The sequence below is a fragment of the Prionailurus viverrinus genome, unplaced genomic scaffold (assembly GCF_022837055.1).
Source record: "Prionailurus viverrinus isolate Anna unplaced genomic scaffold, UM_Priviv_1.0 scaffold_45, whole genome shotgun sequence".
Classification (NCBI taxonomy): Eukaryota; Metazoa; Chordata; class Mammalia; order Carnivora; family Felidae; genus Prionailurus; species Prionailurus viverrinus.
In genome coordinates this window covers 197,882-213,651 of record NW_025927610.1, presented here as the reverse complement: position 1 = coordinate 213,651, position 15,770 = coordinate 197,882, and the positions used below count along the sequence as shown (strand labels likewise).

General features: G+C 60.2%; 1 protein-coding gene across 1 annotated transcript in view; it reads right to left on the bottom strand.

Annotated features, from left to right (window-relative positions):
* The window catches only part of SORCS2 (sortilin related VPS10 domain containing receptor 2), a 271,676-nt gene that overhangs the window by 73,975 nt on the left and 181,931 nt on the right, over positions 1-15,770 (bottom strand). The window contains exons 3-4 of the mRNA XM_047847261.1: positions 11,154-11,318; positions 1,762-1,835 (exon numbers count right to left, since the gene is read on the bottom strand). Coding sequence (XP_047703217.1) covers positions 1,762-1,835; positions 11,154-11,318 — 239 coding nt within the window. The remainder of the gene's footprint in view (positions 1-1,761; positions 1,836-11,153; positions 11,319-15,770) is intronic.

Here is a 15,770-nt window from a genome sequence, read left to right as displayed (position 1 = left end):
GCCTCAGACGGAAGGCGGGCATCAGCCGTCCCGCTGTCGGTTCGAGGACAAAGTGCGTCTTAGAAATGCTGGCCAAACATCATTCTTCTCCGCTTACAAGAGGGGGGGCTTCTGCCTGTCACCACGTTCCGGGAAAGGTTCCTGGGCCCCAGCGGCCAAGCACGTCTGGCCCGATTATCTCTCATGCATAAAGGCTCAGAGCAATTTGAGAAACTTGTGGGAGAAATGATTTGATTTGCCCGAGATAATACCCTGTTTGAGTTAGTGCTAATTTACCGCGGGCATGTTTCCCTCCCCGTCCCGAGAGATCTCGCTGTGCCCCCCGGCCTGGCCTGGGACAGATGGCGGGCCAGCGCCCCGCCATCCTGCAGACTTCCCAGGCCCTCCTGTCGGCAGATCCTGCCTCCTTGCCCCTCCCCACCCCCTGGGAGCCCCTGGGGCCAACAGTTCCCACCAGTGACGAGGCCGGTGCTTGACGTGGCCTCAGGCTTCCCAGGAAGGCACCCGGGATGCCGTGAGGCGGGAGCCGTGACCTCTCCCGCCAGCAGAAGGCACACATACCAGCCGGCAATATCCCAGAGTTAGAGACGCGGGCCTTTCGGCCGCAAGTCAGGAAACTAGCTCCTTGCTGTGATTCGCCTGAAGACAGGCAGACGCGGAGGAAGGGGGTGGAGGGCTGTTTCCACGGTGCTTCTCTGCTGGGGACACAGGACCGCGGCCCAGGAGGAGGCCTGTCCAAAGGTTTGTCGTACACACGAGGTAAGAGGGGGAAAGGCTAGGAGCGTGTGTGCACGTACAGGTGCAAGAAACAGCCATTTGGTCGGAAGAACGCGCGTGCAACTGCACATCTCCAGAGGCGGTTTAGGCAGGAGAATGGGTCACGGCTGCGGCTGGTGGGCAGGAAATGGGGCCCGGGGCCAGCGCTCTCACGGCCACTCCCTCGGCCGCCGCCCCGCCCCACCAGCAGGGGCTTGTCCCCCGTGGGCCTCACTCGCTCCACAGACTAGAACATGAGGCGAGAACGCTGCTCAGACTGATTGCTGAGCGGGGCCCCAAGAGACAACACCAGTGTGGGAGGGGAGCCCCAGCATCTGACATCAGGCAGGGCGGGAGAGCAGGGCCCAGGCAGGCCAGGGAGGCTGCACTGGAGGGGGGCAGTCAGTCAGGGGCTGAGTTAGGACCTGGGGCAGGAGTGTGGGGGGAAGGGAGGCAGGGAGGGGGAGGGTAGAGTAGGGGGAGCCGGTGGGGAGGAGAGACGAGGGGGCGGAGGAGAAGGGAGGGGGTTGGTGGGGAGGGCAGAGGAGAGAGGGAGGTGGGGACCAGAGGGGAGATGGGGTGGTGGGGAGGGGAGAGGGAGGGGAGGTAGGGAGGGAAGAGTGGGGGAGGGTAGGGGAGACAGGGGTGGTGGGAGGGGGGACCAGTGGGGAGGGGAGCGGGAGGGGAGGTGGGGAGAGGAGAGGGAGGGGAGGTAGGGAGGGAAGAGTCGGGGAGGGGAGGGGAGACAGGGGAGGTGGGGAGGGGGGACCAGTGGGGAGGGGAGCGGGAGGGGAGGTGGGGAGGGGCGCACGGGTGACCTGAGGGCAGCAGGCCCAGACTCTCCACCACGTCCCACAGGCCCCAGCAGGGCAGAAAGAGCACTCCGGAGGTCCCCCTGGAGGAGGATGTCATGGCTGGGGTCCGAGGCAGGAGAAGGCGGGGAGCCCCGAGCCGGGGGCTGTGGGGAGGCAAGGGGAGCAGCGGTCGCAGGTGGGGGGCTCTCACCAGAACACGTGGTCTTTGGTCACTCGCTCCCGCAGCAATGTCCACTTCTTCCCCAGGTCAGATGACACGTAGAGCTTCAGGGCAGAGAAGAGAAACACAAGTCCGGTCATACTGTGAGGGATGAGCCTCTTCCGGGCCGGGGGCCCTCTGCCCTGGCCCGCGGATGCCCCGTGGGGGTCGGGAGGCCCGTCCAGCCCGGGCGGGCCCTGTGCTCACGTGGGGGCCCAGACCGAGCTCCGAAGGCCAAGGGTCAGGCACAGGGGCTCCGTGAAGAGGCCGTCTCAGCCCCTGCGCAGCGGGTAGGAACCAGGAGACCCTGGCCAGGCAGCCGTCCCAGGGGAGGCGCACCTGAGAGTCGCTGGCCGGGAGGGACCTGGCAACATATGCCGCAGGAGCGGGAGGCCGGGACCCAGGGCGGTTTGGGGAGAAGGGGGCAGGGTCTGCAAAGGGCACGCGGTGTGAAGGGGGTCCGTGCGGGCGGGAACAGCGGGGTCCCCTCTGCGCAGGCCACCTGGGGTCTGCGGCCACGCCAGGCTCCGCACTCGCTCTGTGTCCCCCCGGGCACAGTGCAGTGTGATGGCAAATCGCTCATGAAAAGCACCGTGACAGCCCGCCTTCCCGCCCCCCTCCCCTCTGACAACCACCTGGGGAAGAAAGTCATGGGAAAGGGAATGCTCAATGGGATGTGCACCTGGCGACAGGTGGCAGCCACTGGGGGGCACAGCCTAACACGGACAGCGTCGTGGGATCCCTATGTTGCACACGAGAAGCTGACGTAACCTCGTGTGTCCGCTACGGCTCAGTTCCCTAAACCCACCGTGCCAGCTTGAGAAAGATGCAGAAGGGAGGAGGGTTTGTCCTGAGTTTTAAACATTTCTCATGTTGTACCGGCCCCTGCAGGGTACAGAGCCCACCAGGCCCCGGCTGGTAAGACGAGGCGCCGGGCAGGGCGGCGGGTGGTGGGGGTGGGGGGCCAGGTCCTGTCGGTCCCTTCCCCCTTTCTCCCGCCAGCTCTGCCCCACGCCAGCTGCACCCCTGGCTCTGGGGCGAGAATAAACGCTAACACGGAGGTGGGACGCAGCTACAGTGAAGGTCCCAGTGGGTCTTTCATTTCTGATTTTTCCAAGTTTTCTTTGCTAGCCTCCCCTGTGGGTGGGTCGGGTTCATGGGAACGCTAAAGCACCCGTGCCCTTCCTGAGAGGGGGGCGGGGCGGGAGGGCTTTGTATTTTTTTTATTTGTTTCTAATGTTTATTTTTGAGACAGAGAGAGAGAGAGAGAGAGACAGAGCATGAGCAGGGCAGGGGCAGGGAGAGGGAGACACAGAACCCGAAGCAGGTTCCAGGCTCCGAGCTGTCGGCACGGAGCCCGACCCACGAGCCGTGAGATCATGACCTGAGCAGAAGTTGGGCGCAGAGCTGACTGAGCCCCCCAGGCGCCCCAGGCCGGGAGGCTTTCAAGGGATCTCTGCACCCGTGAAGCAGGACAGACACGGAAATCCTACGTGGCACACACAGGAGCAAAGTGCATCGCAAAGGCAGGCCTGGGAGGGGACATTGTGCTTGTCACTCCCTGGCTGATGGGGCACGCTGTGCTTCAGGGGTGGAGACCTGGTTCCCCCGCACCCTGCCTCTCAGTTGTGCCACCGTGTCAGCTCCGTGCCTCAGTTTCCCCATCTATAAAATGACGCCCCCAGCTGCAACATTTTGCAGGGGGGAGTCTGTGACTTGGGAGGTCGTGGGGTCCAGTAACCCTGGTTCCCAACAGACTCCACAGTACACAGTTGTGTGACGCCCCAAAGCTTCCTAAACCTCGGTTCCCCACTTTCTAAAATGGGGATCCAGAGCCCTGCCTTACAGGGACGTGTGGGATCACGCTGGGCCCTGTCGCAAAGCAGTGGCACTAATTATGTGCTCCACGTGTCCCGTCAGCGTCACGTGGGGATGATCTCAGCCTGCCGTCGAGGGCCCACTGCACGCGTGTGTGCTGGGCGTGTCCTGTCTCGGACCATCCCAGGGCGTCCCTGTGAATCAGATGCTTTTGTGAACCTGTTTTCTAGCTTGAGTACGACAGCCGAGGCCACGTGAGAGATTTGCCCGGGGTTGGTCGCGGGCAGAAGCCGGGTTTGAATTCTCCGTGATTTGAACGCCCCTTCCTTCACTCCTCTGTACTCAAGACGTGTCCAGAATAAGTCAGTGAAGCAGAGCAATGTCACGGCCAGCCCTCAAAACGAAGGAAGGCTCAAGCCAGCCCCTGGACCTCCGGTACAGCGGCCCCAGTGTCTCCATCTGTAAAATGGGTCTAAAACGCCAGGCTAACGGCGGCTGGAGCTGGAGCCCCCATCTGCTGGCTTTCAGGGCTGGCCCAACACGTTCCGTGCCACGTGCTCCCCTCTGACCCAGCCTGTCCCCGTCAGGGCCCTAAGTTACGAAGCGTAAGTGAGGCCACTGGTGTTACAACTGGTGTTCACGAAAGAAGGCTTTGTGGAACCTTCAAAGGGGAACTGGGGTTTACCAAGCACAAGCCCGGTGCCGTCCTGACCTGCGGCACGGTCGCAAGTCCATCCGGCCGTGCCTAGTGTCAATCACCCGCCAGCTGCAGAGGCCGGGACCCCGGCCCCGTCCTCACCGACCCGTTGCCACGTGTGTGCTAGTCTCCTCCCCCCCGACTCATGGCTGCTGCACTCCTGCACCCTCTCCACCCCGTGGCCCCGCTGAGCCACCTCCGTGGCTTCCTGCGAGCGTCCTCCCTGCAGCCCTCAGCCCTCCCATCCTGCCCCTGCTCCGTGACACAGCCACTGGGGTCTTTCCGGGACACACACCTGACCACATCACCCTCCTGCATCAGACCTCCCAGGGGATGCCACGCCCTGGGATAAAGCCCACACTCCTTGTACGGGCACTCAGGGCCCCTGGGCTGCCTGGCCTCCCTCTAGCTGTTGTCCCTGCCCATACATGCCCCTATACACCCCAGAGCCCTGTCACACCCAGCTCCGAGCTCACGCACGACTGTGGTGCTGATGTGTCCCATGGGGTCCTCTGAGCATCCGTGCCTACTGTTCCCTCTGGCTGGAATGCCCTTCCTTCCCCCAGTCAGTGTTCAAGACTCAGTCTAAAGTCACCTCTCGGTCAGGGTTTTGGCCGAGGTCACCTGTTCGGAGGCCCTGGGACTGCAGAAGCAGGCTCAGAATCCTGTCCATTAGGTGGAGGAGACTGCGTCAGGACTCAGGGCCCAGGACCCAGAGAGAACTGGCCTTTACGGGACACCCCACTCTGGGGGTGGGGTGCCCCTGAGCGTGCCCCCTTGTGCTGTCACCCACCTGGCACCGGGGACCCTGGCACTTCCAATCATCTCCATCCAGAACCTTCCCACGCCCCCCAGTCCCCTTCCACCTCCACTGGGGGCCTCCTTGCCCCTGGCTTCTAGCAGACGCCCTACGTCTGAGGCCACAGATTCAAGCCCCCTGTTCTGGATCCTTCCACCACGCCCGCAGCTACAGAAAAAAGGCCCAGGGGATCCCGCCTCAGTGCAAACGCTCTCTCCTCGCAAATACTCTCCCCGAACCTCAGCGTCCTGGGAGAAGATGCCCCACCTGAGGACAGCCGTCCCTGCCTGAGTCTCAAGGGCAGCCTCCTGTGGCTCACAGCTTGTGAGCCCCGTGATTAGAGCGACCGTTGTCCCCTTTCTTAACACACGTGGGAGTTTTGTCTGTGAAGCGCCCTCCTCTGCCGTCACCGGCTTGAAGAAAACATCCAAGGCCGCGAGATTTTGCTCTTTGAGGAGGACGCGCCTGCGAGCATCCTGGGATGGAAGGGCCCCCAGAACAACCACAGACGGGGGTCTACACAGCAAAGCTTCATTCCCTCTCAGCCCTGGAGGCCGGGAGTCCAAGACCCAGGTGGGAAGCTCCTTGGTTCCCTCTGAGGCCTCCCTGTTCTCTGTGTCCTCACGCGGTCGTCCCCCTGTGCCCGTCTGTGTCCTGCTGCCCTGTCCTTGTCAGGACACCTGCCATATTGTATCAGGTCCCACCCAGACGGCCTATTTTAACTTAAATATCCCTTTAAAAGTCCTGTCTCCAAACAAGGTCCCATCTGGGGGACGGGGGTGAAGACTTCCTCATACAGATTTGGAGGAGGGCACAACCCAGCCCGTCAGGGAAGCCACTTTCGACCCCCTTGACCTCTGGGGTCCCCCCTGCCGCATCTGCGGGAGCTTCTCCGGATCCCCAGCCTCGCACTTGCTAAGAGGACTCCCGGCCTCTGAAACGCGGCCGCGTTACTTCCTGCTTTTCTGCTGGAGCTTGTGCAGCTCGCTGGCACATACCCTGCCTCGCCCACCTCTCCCCCTGCGCCGCGCCCGCGACTCATCCCCGCAGGGGCTGCCAAACTTGTCTGGAACGTTTCCAGAAAATACCTCTGGCTTTTCAGGCTGTGTGACCTCTGTTGTAGCTACTCATCGCTGCCTTTGGGACAGGAAAGCAGCCAGAGAGGACATGTAGACGAGCAGGTTGCCTGTGTTCCCCAAAAGACTTTATTTACAAAAACAGGTGCCAGGCCGTCGTCTGCCGATGCCTGCTCTAGGGTCCGTGCTATGAAACTGTCACCTTGATATTTTAGAAAAAGGGCTTTTTGGAGAGCGTTCGTCCCCCGGAACGTGAGATTCCTTTGCTGATGACAGAGGTGAAGCCCGAAGGGGCAGGGAAGCCGCTGCAGGTCAGGCAGTGCTTGCTTCCAGTAGTAGCTCCCGTCTCGTGGGCCTGAGTGGCTGAGGGGTCCCCCGGGAGGGATGACAGGCCACCCCTGGTCCCTTCCCTGGCCCATCTGAGCGACCAGGCCGGGGCCCCACCTCCTGTCTCAATTTCCCCAGCGACAAACCGGGAGAGAACTGCTCCTGCCCTCAGACGGTGGGCGGCCGTCAACGTCCGGGAGCCTGGTCAGCAAACCCCTGCATTAGCGGATGGCATTATCACCGCTATCCCCGCGGACGCACCGGCGTTTGTGACGCCTGCCCCAGGACGTGACGGAGCCCGTTCAATTTGCTCTCGTGGGAAGGGGTTGAGGACGCGCCATCAATGGCCGCAGAAACAGAACACTCCCGCTTGATAAAAGACAGACGCCAGTAAATCAACAAGAAAAAACGCACCAGGGACATCCCGCTTGTTGCAGTAAATCCTGCACGGTGGTGTCCCCGTGGAACGGCTGATTTGCTTCAGGTCACTCCGCCAAGAAGGGAGCCGAGGTGGCTTACCAGAACGCATCCGCTGCCCTGACATGAACGTGATGTGCAAGGGAGTCAGAGCAGGGGAGAGGTGAAGGCAGGCGAGCCGGACGAGGTCAGGGGAAGGCCACTGCAGAAATGCGTGCCCATCGGTCTCACACGGTCGTTAGAGGGCTGCCCTCTGATCACCGCCCGGCTCTCAGCGGTGGGTTGAGCGCGGTGGAAGGTGCCCACCTCCCTCCCTCCCTCGCCGCGGGGTGCCTCGCGGCACACAGGGTGCGGAGTGGGAATCCAACATTGCTCAGCATCCCTTGCAGCTAGAGTTCTGGGGCACAGGTGCACCCGTGGGACATTTGGAGGGTGAACGTGGCACGGGGGCGCTGTCTTGCCACCTAGGGCCATGCCTGCTGGCCAGCGAGGTCACATCTGTCCTCAGCTGCCGGGGCGGGGGGTGGGGGGGGTGGGGGAGGGCGGCTGTGATGGAGCCGGCAGCCGGTCCTGCCTTCCACGGTCCGTCACTGGCTCTGCGAAGGTTGCGCGGCAGCCGTGCCACAGCAGTGACGATTTCAGATGCGTGGGTCTCCACATCAGCTGTGTGTCCTCGACCTTGGTAAGTCCAGTGGGGCTCCTGGTCCCCCCACCCCGGCTTCCTGACATGTGAGGCAGAGGCCCCTCCAGGGGGATAGCTCTGTGGCTCCCAGGAAGACCCCTGGGAGTCCAGCCTGGACCCCCGTGCCCCCCACCAACAGTTTAGAGAGCACCCAGTTCCCCACGCCAAATCCTTCTTCTGCTTAAAACATCCTGCCCTGAGCCCTGTCGGACACAAGGGATCGGAGCACACAGGAACACACATCGACGTGTCAGATTCTCACCACTCACGAAATCAGAGAATCTGTTACTCAGAGAAGCCCGATTTCCACCCAATTCTGAAACCTGAGGCCAGGGAGGATGTGGGATGTTGGAGCCTGGAGCCCTGCAGGACGGCTCATCTGCTGTCCCTCCCGTTGCTGGGCGCCCCCCCCCTGCCCGCCCCTCCCCTGCTGCCTTGACTGCCCTCCGCTTCAGCGCTGATAAATGCAAACCCGGTTCTCTGTGGCCGGAGGATTGCGGGTGTTCGTTGCAATCATCTCTGCGGTTTTGAAGTTGCATTAAACGTAAATGTACCTTGCGATCCATTCCCTACACCTCTCTTCAGGACCCCTCCGCTAGGAAGGCTTCCCTGATTGATGGTCTAAGGTGACTTTTCTTCCCCACTAAGGTTCTAGAAGGCAGTCCCAGGCTCAGATTCATTTCTCACGGTGCTGGGAAACAGGAGGTTCTTGATGGGGAGCAGACTGAAACATAACAGTGGGTCTGTCATGTGTTAGAGGTGAGTGTCCCGGGCTGCGCCTGTAAGCAGGTCCCAGAGACAAGCACAGGGAACCAGGAAAGTCAGTTTGGGAAGGGGCTGCCTGGCCCTCACATCCTTTGACCCCAGGCCCCCAGTGCAGGTGGTTGAGCCTTGAGAGAAACACCACTGCATCAGGCTCTCACCTACAAGGCTGTCTAGGCTCCAGATGAGGTGGCCTTAGACCGCCCCAAGTCACAATGTCCTGGCGAAGTGGGTGGGGGGGTTGAAGGCAGCGGGGCAGGGCAGTCAGAGGGTGGAGGACAGTGAGTGCTGGAGGAGGCAGCAGGCACCTGGGAGGAAAGGTGAAGGGAGGACACTGGAAGGAGGGTGTGGCTGTGTATCTGTCTGCAAGTCCTCGAGAGCGGAACACCAGCGCCCAGCCCTGCGGACGCTGACTTTGGCACGCGACCTGCTTTGGCCAATGGTGTGTGGGGAGGTGATATATTCCAAGTGAAAGCAGACACGTAAACGCTACCGTGGAGGTTCCCCCCCCCCCCCCGCCCCGGGGCCTCTGCCTTCCACCATGAGAACAGCATGTCCCCAGGTGACCTCAGGTCCCCGAATTAGAGATGTCCAGAGACCTGAACCCTACCATCAGCCAGGAGCATGTCTAGCCAATCCCAGCAGAGCCTGGCAGAACCCGAGCCAGCTCCCAGTCCCGGGAACAGGTAAAGAATGCTTGTCACTGGGAGCCAATGAGGTTTGGGGCTACATGTTACTCAGCACAGCACTGGTCGATGCCTGATACACCAGGTCTGTCGGAATCAAGAGCCAGTGTTGTTCCACCACACCATCCTGCCTCTTAGAAGTCAGAGAGCTTTGAAAACCATAAAAACCTTGAAAAAAAAAAAGCCCAAGGCCCTATTGTCATTGTTATTAATTTCCTCAGATTCCTCATTCCTTTTATAACCACAGCTAAGCCATTTTTTGTCTCCTTTTTCTTTCCTTAGAGTCGCAGAAAAGAACCAAGGAAAATAACCAAGATTTCAGCTCCATTAATTTTTCAGGGCACCATAAATTAAAGAGCAATTGCGATGCAGTCAATTTCTGCAGGAAAGTAAGTCTCCGTGATCGTGCTTTAGTCTAATTACATGGAGGGCTGAGTAATGCTATTAATACCCAGAAGCACACGCTGGCCTGAAGGAGGGTGCCGGGAGCAAGACGCAGCCCATGAGGCCAGGGAATTCGGGGATGCCAGCACATGAGGACCAGACCTCGGCCAGGAGGCCATGGTCCTGTAGAGAGCCATGGCTCAGACCAGCCAGAAGTCTCCATTTGGACGCCCTTGACCTGGGTGATCCTTAATGGAAAGAAATCCATCATTCACTCACTGATTGATCCAACCAACGGGCACCCGTCCATCTATCCACCCACCTCCACCATCAATCACCCCCAACCCCACCCACCACCCGCCCACCCATCTACCCATCCACCCACCTCCATCAATGTCCCGCAGCCCCACCCAGCACCCACCCACCCACCCATCCATCTGCATTTCAACATCCATCCATCCAATCAATGTCGTCAGCCAGGAACTTGAGACAAAATGGTGTAAAAACTAGGCACCGTCTCTGCCCTCGAGGAGCTTTACCCAGACAGCAATCAAATACTATCACAGATACACAGGCACGCTGCAATCAGCCCTGAAAAAGAGGTGCACTGGCGTCTGGAGGCGTGTGGAGCAAGGGGGCCCAAGCAGGCCTGGGGGTTGCAGAGGAAGGTTCTGGAACGGACAGCTCCACTCCCATTTGCCTCCAGACTATGTTCTGCCCTTCTCCACTCTTCTCTGCCCTCGGGGCTGTGGCCTGTGTGGTGTCCACTGTCCAGCCTCACCCTGGCTGAGTTCCCGGTCCCGGGCCTGGCCTCCTCCTGGGCACCTGCCAGAGACTCTGGGGGCCTCACTTCCACAATGACAGGCTGAAAAATCCCCACACCTGTGAACGTGACCCTATAGAGCAAAGAAGGACTTGGCAGATGTGATTCAGTGAAGATCTTTAGATGGGAAGATTCTCCTGCATTACTTGGGGAGGGGCGGGGGGGGGGGTGCAGAGGGAGATTTCTCACATTTCTCAGATTTCTCTTTCTCTCTCTCTGTCTCTCCGAAAACACAGCAGACAGAGAGAGGAAGATGCTGCCTTTGAAGATGAGTGGTTCCTTCACAAGCCCCCGAACGCCAGAAGCTGGGAAAGGCCAGGTTCCCCCCAGAAGGGCTTTCCTTCCTCCACCGCTCTCGCCCTCTCCGGTGGCACCTCGCCCCCAGCCCTCAAGGACCTGGGGTGGGGGCCGATCCCTCCTGGCACCTGCCCTGAGTCTCTCCTACCCCCCTGGGCCTGGAAAGAGCCCTCCGCCACATTCCCCTCGATTGCCCCGGGAAGGTGCCCTTGGGTCCCTGTGGGGCCCTGGTGACACAGCCCCCGGAGGAGAGGACACGGAGACGGGATCTGAAGGATGCCCCACTTGCCTAGTGAAAGGGGACGAGCATCCCAGGCTGGCAGAAAGACCTGGAAAGGCCCAGCATGGGAGGGTGTGTGGAATGTTCTAGAAATGGAAGAAGCCTTATGGCTGGTACACACAGAGGGGAGGCAGAGAGGAACAACCCTAATAATTACTTACTGCTTTTCCATCCTGTCTCACACACTTAACCTGTGCCAAGTGCACGCTTTACCTCCGCCCACTTGGTTCCCACGCGAGGCGGCCGAGCGCGGGGGCATCCAGACCACCCAGACCTCGGGGGGACGGCTGCACTTGGCCACGACACCACCCACGCTCCAGCCCCGGCCTGCTCACCGTGCTCTCCTTGCTGTAGGCCAAAACCTTGTCCTCCTCCTTGGGGTGAAAAATCAGAGTTTCCACGGAGAAGGGGACGAGCTGCTTCTGGAAGGTGGCCCCCTCGTCCGTGCTAAGGAACAGGCTCTGGTCCCTGTCGCTGAGTGAGGAGCTCACCAGGACGACCTGAAACACAAAGCCGGGAAGACGTGAGGCCTCCCCGCTGCACACCGCGGAGGGCAGGGCGGGAAGCAGCCGGTGGCCAGCCCCTGCCCATTCGTGCTGACCCGTCACTCATCTGCTCGTTCGTTCACCCGCTCAGCAGGTGTTCCGCAGCCCGGGGTGCCGGGCGGGCGTCGTGGGGACGGTGAGGCCCCGACAGTGAGCCGGGGAGTTTCCGCGGTCAATGATCCGTTCTGTGGGGGCAGCAAGAGACGAGCCAACACGTCACCCATCGCGTGGAAGTACCGTTCCCAGGCTGACCGGTGCCCCAAGGAGACAAAGCAGGTGCGGGGAGAGGCTGGCACAGGGCTGCCTACAGAAGCGCAGGGCGGGACCGGGCCGGGGGTGGCCCAGGACAGCGCGCGCCGGGGAGCGGACCTGGGAGGTGAGGTGGCCAAGGGGAGACGGGCCTGGAGGGGTGGCCTCCTGGCAGATTCCGTGAGGCCCTAATTAGAGGGCGCCGCAGCGGGTCGGATGGCATCCCCCGGGAGGATGTGCCAGCCTAACCCTCACTGAGGACAGGCTCTTCACAGACATGATCGAGTTAAGCGCCTCGGGCCTGGAAAACGACAGAGAAGTGACCCACGGAGCGGACCCCGCCATCAGGCGCGTCCCCTCTGCAGGTGGCCGCTGCGGGCGGGGGTCCCACAGGGCCGTTCTCAGCTCCGCCTGGAGGGTCAGGAAAGCCACAGCCCCAAGGGGCGCATCCTGTTTTGGAAGCCGGCCTGTGGGACCCTTTCTGGACTTGCCCACTTTTCTGCTCAGGTAAGCGCACAGGTATAAACCCTCCTGTGGGGTGTCCCATGTCTTACGGGAGGGTCAGGAAAGGCCAGCCCCGGGTGAGAACAGGTCGGACCTGCCGCCTACACTCAGGGGTCCACAGGAACCCTCAGAGACAGAGAAAAGGGGCACAGGGAGAGGCTTCCCTCCCCGCCGCCCCTCCCCCAGGCCAGAGGGCATCGGCCAGCTGGGGGGCTGGGAAGGTGATGCGGGCAGCTGGCCCTGGGAGCCGGTGGCCCCCCAGGCTACGTGGTCAGCCCCCCGCAGTGTGGATGAGCCCACCCTCTTCTGGTAGGTCCAGTCCCCACGGAGAAGCTGAGGGTCTTCCCACCCTCAGGCCTCACGGAAACTTCTGGGCTCCTCAGAGCCCCAAGGAGACTGCGAGCTCCGTGGCGGGGCCCCTCCTGGACCAGCCTCCCTCGCTGCCTCCTGCTTGTACCCCGGCCATGGCCAGGGCGGTCCACCCACCCGCAGCCACCCCACCTGCCCCCTCTGTTTCCCCCTCACCCCTGGGCCCGGCAGAGCCCCCTGCTTCAAGGCTGCAGGGGACCCGGCATTGGCCCATCCAAAGCCCACCACCCTTCCTGGAGGTAAGCTCTTCCCCCGTGTTCAGGCCTGCTGCCCCCCTCCCCGCCCCCACCCTGCAGGGCCTGTGAACCCCACACCCTTGTGAACGAAGGAATGAGTGAATGGACAGACACCACGTGCTGGTGGAGTAGGGGGCTGGGGGCACACTCAACCGCAGACAGCCCCGTTGCAATCCCATGCCTCTGTGACCTCAAGCAAGCTGGCTTACCCTCCTCTGCCTCATTCTCCTTGTCTGTAAAATGGGGCAGATGATCGGCCCCTGGCACCGGGCCAGACTGCAATGCAAGTCTAACACAGCGGTGACCAGACCGCCCTCATGAGAGCTCCACGGGGCAGTTCTCACGTCTGCTTGGCTGATGGGGAAACTGAGGCACAGAGCGGGGTGCCGTGCTGGCAGGGGGTGGGACTAGCCTGGCCCAGATGAGCCCGGCTTTCCCGGGGGAGGCTGTGGGGTGCTGAGCCCCCTTCGTGTGGCCTTCCCACACCCAGCATCCCTCTGGAAGATGATGAAACACCCGGGCATAAATGTCTCTACAAATGAGAATCCAGTGTGCTCTTTCCAGGGGAACCCCGAGGAGCTCTCCTGGGCCACAGCGCCCTCCTCCTGCCCCCCGCCAGCAAACGGAGGGTCTGAAGGAGGAGGGCAGGGCACTCCCGGAGCCCGGTCCCTCAGAGGCTGTGCTCCTGGAAGGTGGGGGAGGACGGGGTCGGAGGTGTCCCTCCTGGTGTGGTTTCTGCGCAGGAGAAGTGGAGGGGCTGGGAGCGGCTGGGGAGCCAGCGTCACGTAAACTGGTTCCGGGAAACGTTTCATGACAAGGGGGCTTAGACCCCCGTGGAAAGAAGGGGAGTACGGACTCAGCAGCAAGTACGATTCCTGTGGATTTCACACGGGCAAGACGGTAAGGAGGCGTGTTACGATTCTGTCCACGGTACGTGCAGTTGTGTCGGTGCACAGAAATTAGAACGGAGGTGTTATCATCCAGCCGTGAGGAAACGGGACGACATGCACGGGTCCTGGGGGCGCCGTCTAAGGGAGGTGAGTCAGAGAAAGACAAATACTGCGTGACCTCACTTACAGGTGGAGTCTTAAACACGAAAACAAGGGCCGCCCGGGTGGCTCAGTCCGTTAAAGCGTCCGACCTCGGCTCAGGTCATGATCTCACAGTCTGTGAGTTCCAGTTCTGTGCTGACGGCTCAGAGCCTGGAGCCTGCTTCCGATTCTGTGTCTCCCTCTCTCTCTCTCTGTCCCTACCCTGCTCGTGCGCTGTCTCTCTCTCTCTCTCAAAGATAAATAAATATTAAAAATATTTTTAAAAAAATGAACTGAAAGAAATACAGGAGACCCTGACGGTGGTTGGTTTTAAGCGGTGGAGTTAAAAGGGCTTTTTTTTTTTTAATTTTAAATAAAATTTTTAGTGTAGGATCGTTTTACATTTACAGAAAAGTTGCAAAGATAGTACAGAAGGTCCCGTCACGCCCCCGCCCGGTTTCCTCTGTTGGGATATCTCGCATCAGTATCAGACGTTTGTCACAGCTAAGGAATCAGCATCAGCATACATGTACCCTCTGAATGCCACACTGCGTCCCACCAGTGTCCCCACGAATGGCTTTTCCCAGTCTCGGACGCCATCCGGGACCCCACGCGACATTCAGTCCTCACGTCTCCCTGAGTTCCTCTGGGCCCTGACTTTCTCAGACTTTCTCCTGGTTTTTCATGACCTTGACAGTTTCGAGGGGCTCGGGTACTTTGCCGATTGCCTCTTAGAGTTCAGCTTGTGTGCGCTTTCCTCGCGGTGTCACTGGGGTTACAGGTGTCTGGGAGGAAGGGCACAGAGGTGAGGACCATCCCTACCGCAGCGGGCCCAGAGTGCAGGCCCTCGAGGGGGCCTATGGCCGCGGTGCTGGCCTCGCTGGCCGTGCGGTCACTGGAGACTGGAACTCATTCTCTCGCCGTGTCCACGCTGTCCCTTTGGAGGATGTCCCCAGGCACAGCCCACATCTGCAGGGGGAGGGCAGCTCCCTCTTTGAAGGCAGAGACTCCAGTTATGTGCATCCTGGTGAATTCTTCTGCTGGGAGACTGGTCTCTTCTCTCCCATTTGCTTATTCAAGCATCTATTTACATCACTATGAGCTCATGAATATTTATGTCAGACTCTGAGTTGTAATTCAATGCTGTTCTGTTATTTTGTTGCCCAAAGGCTCCAGCTCTGGCTATCGGGAGCTCTTCTTGGCTCCCGGGCCTTTCTTGCCAGAAAACAGCCTGCTTCTACTTCCAAAGGTTCTGAGCTGCCCCTGGCCTCCCGGGATGCTTAGGAAGAGAGAAACAAATCACCCAGATCTCTCTCTCACCCTCTTCGCGGAGACGGCTCGTCTCATTTCAACATCCGCCCAAAGCGCGGGCCACACTCTGTGCCCCACCCCAGGGCAGCGGCCCACACGCCTGGCTCCCACGGGGCCGGGGAAGCCCAACTTCCACTCACTGAAGTGCTTTCTTGTGATGATCATTTCTAAATGTTCTTACAAGGCAACTATTTGCTTGTTTACCTCCCCCAGCAGGTCGCGATCCTTGAGCTTAGGGAGAGCGACTTCATTCCTATCTTGTACTGTTAACGTGTAGCACAGGCTTGACAAGGTGCTGTCGGCTACCCATGCCTGATGGACGCAGAATGCGTGCGTGAATGCAGAAGTCCATCTCAATTTGTGGCTCCCAAGGAACTGTTTGCTTTTCTCCTTCAGGAGGAAAACATTCCTAGGGATATTTAAGAAGCCTGGAGACCCGACGTCATAAAAATTCTCATTCACTTATTTCCTTCCATTTTTCAAAGCTTCGCACATCAATGAAGGCTCGTTCGTACGTTCGTTCATTCATTCATCCATTCATTCTTTCTTCTGCAGAATCAAGCAAAGATTTAGGTATGCACAGGGCTTTGTGGCAGCAGAGCCGGGAGAACGTAGCATCCAGGTACAGGGCAAAAGGGAGGGCTTCCTGGAGGAGGTGATACCCAGATGTGCCTTCACAGTGGGACCACGACAACCCCAACCTCAAC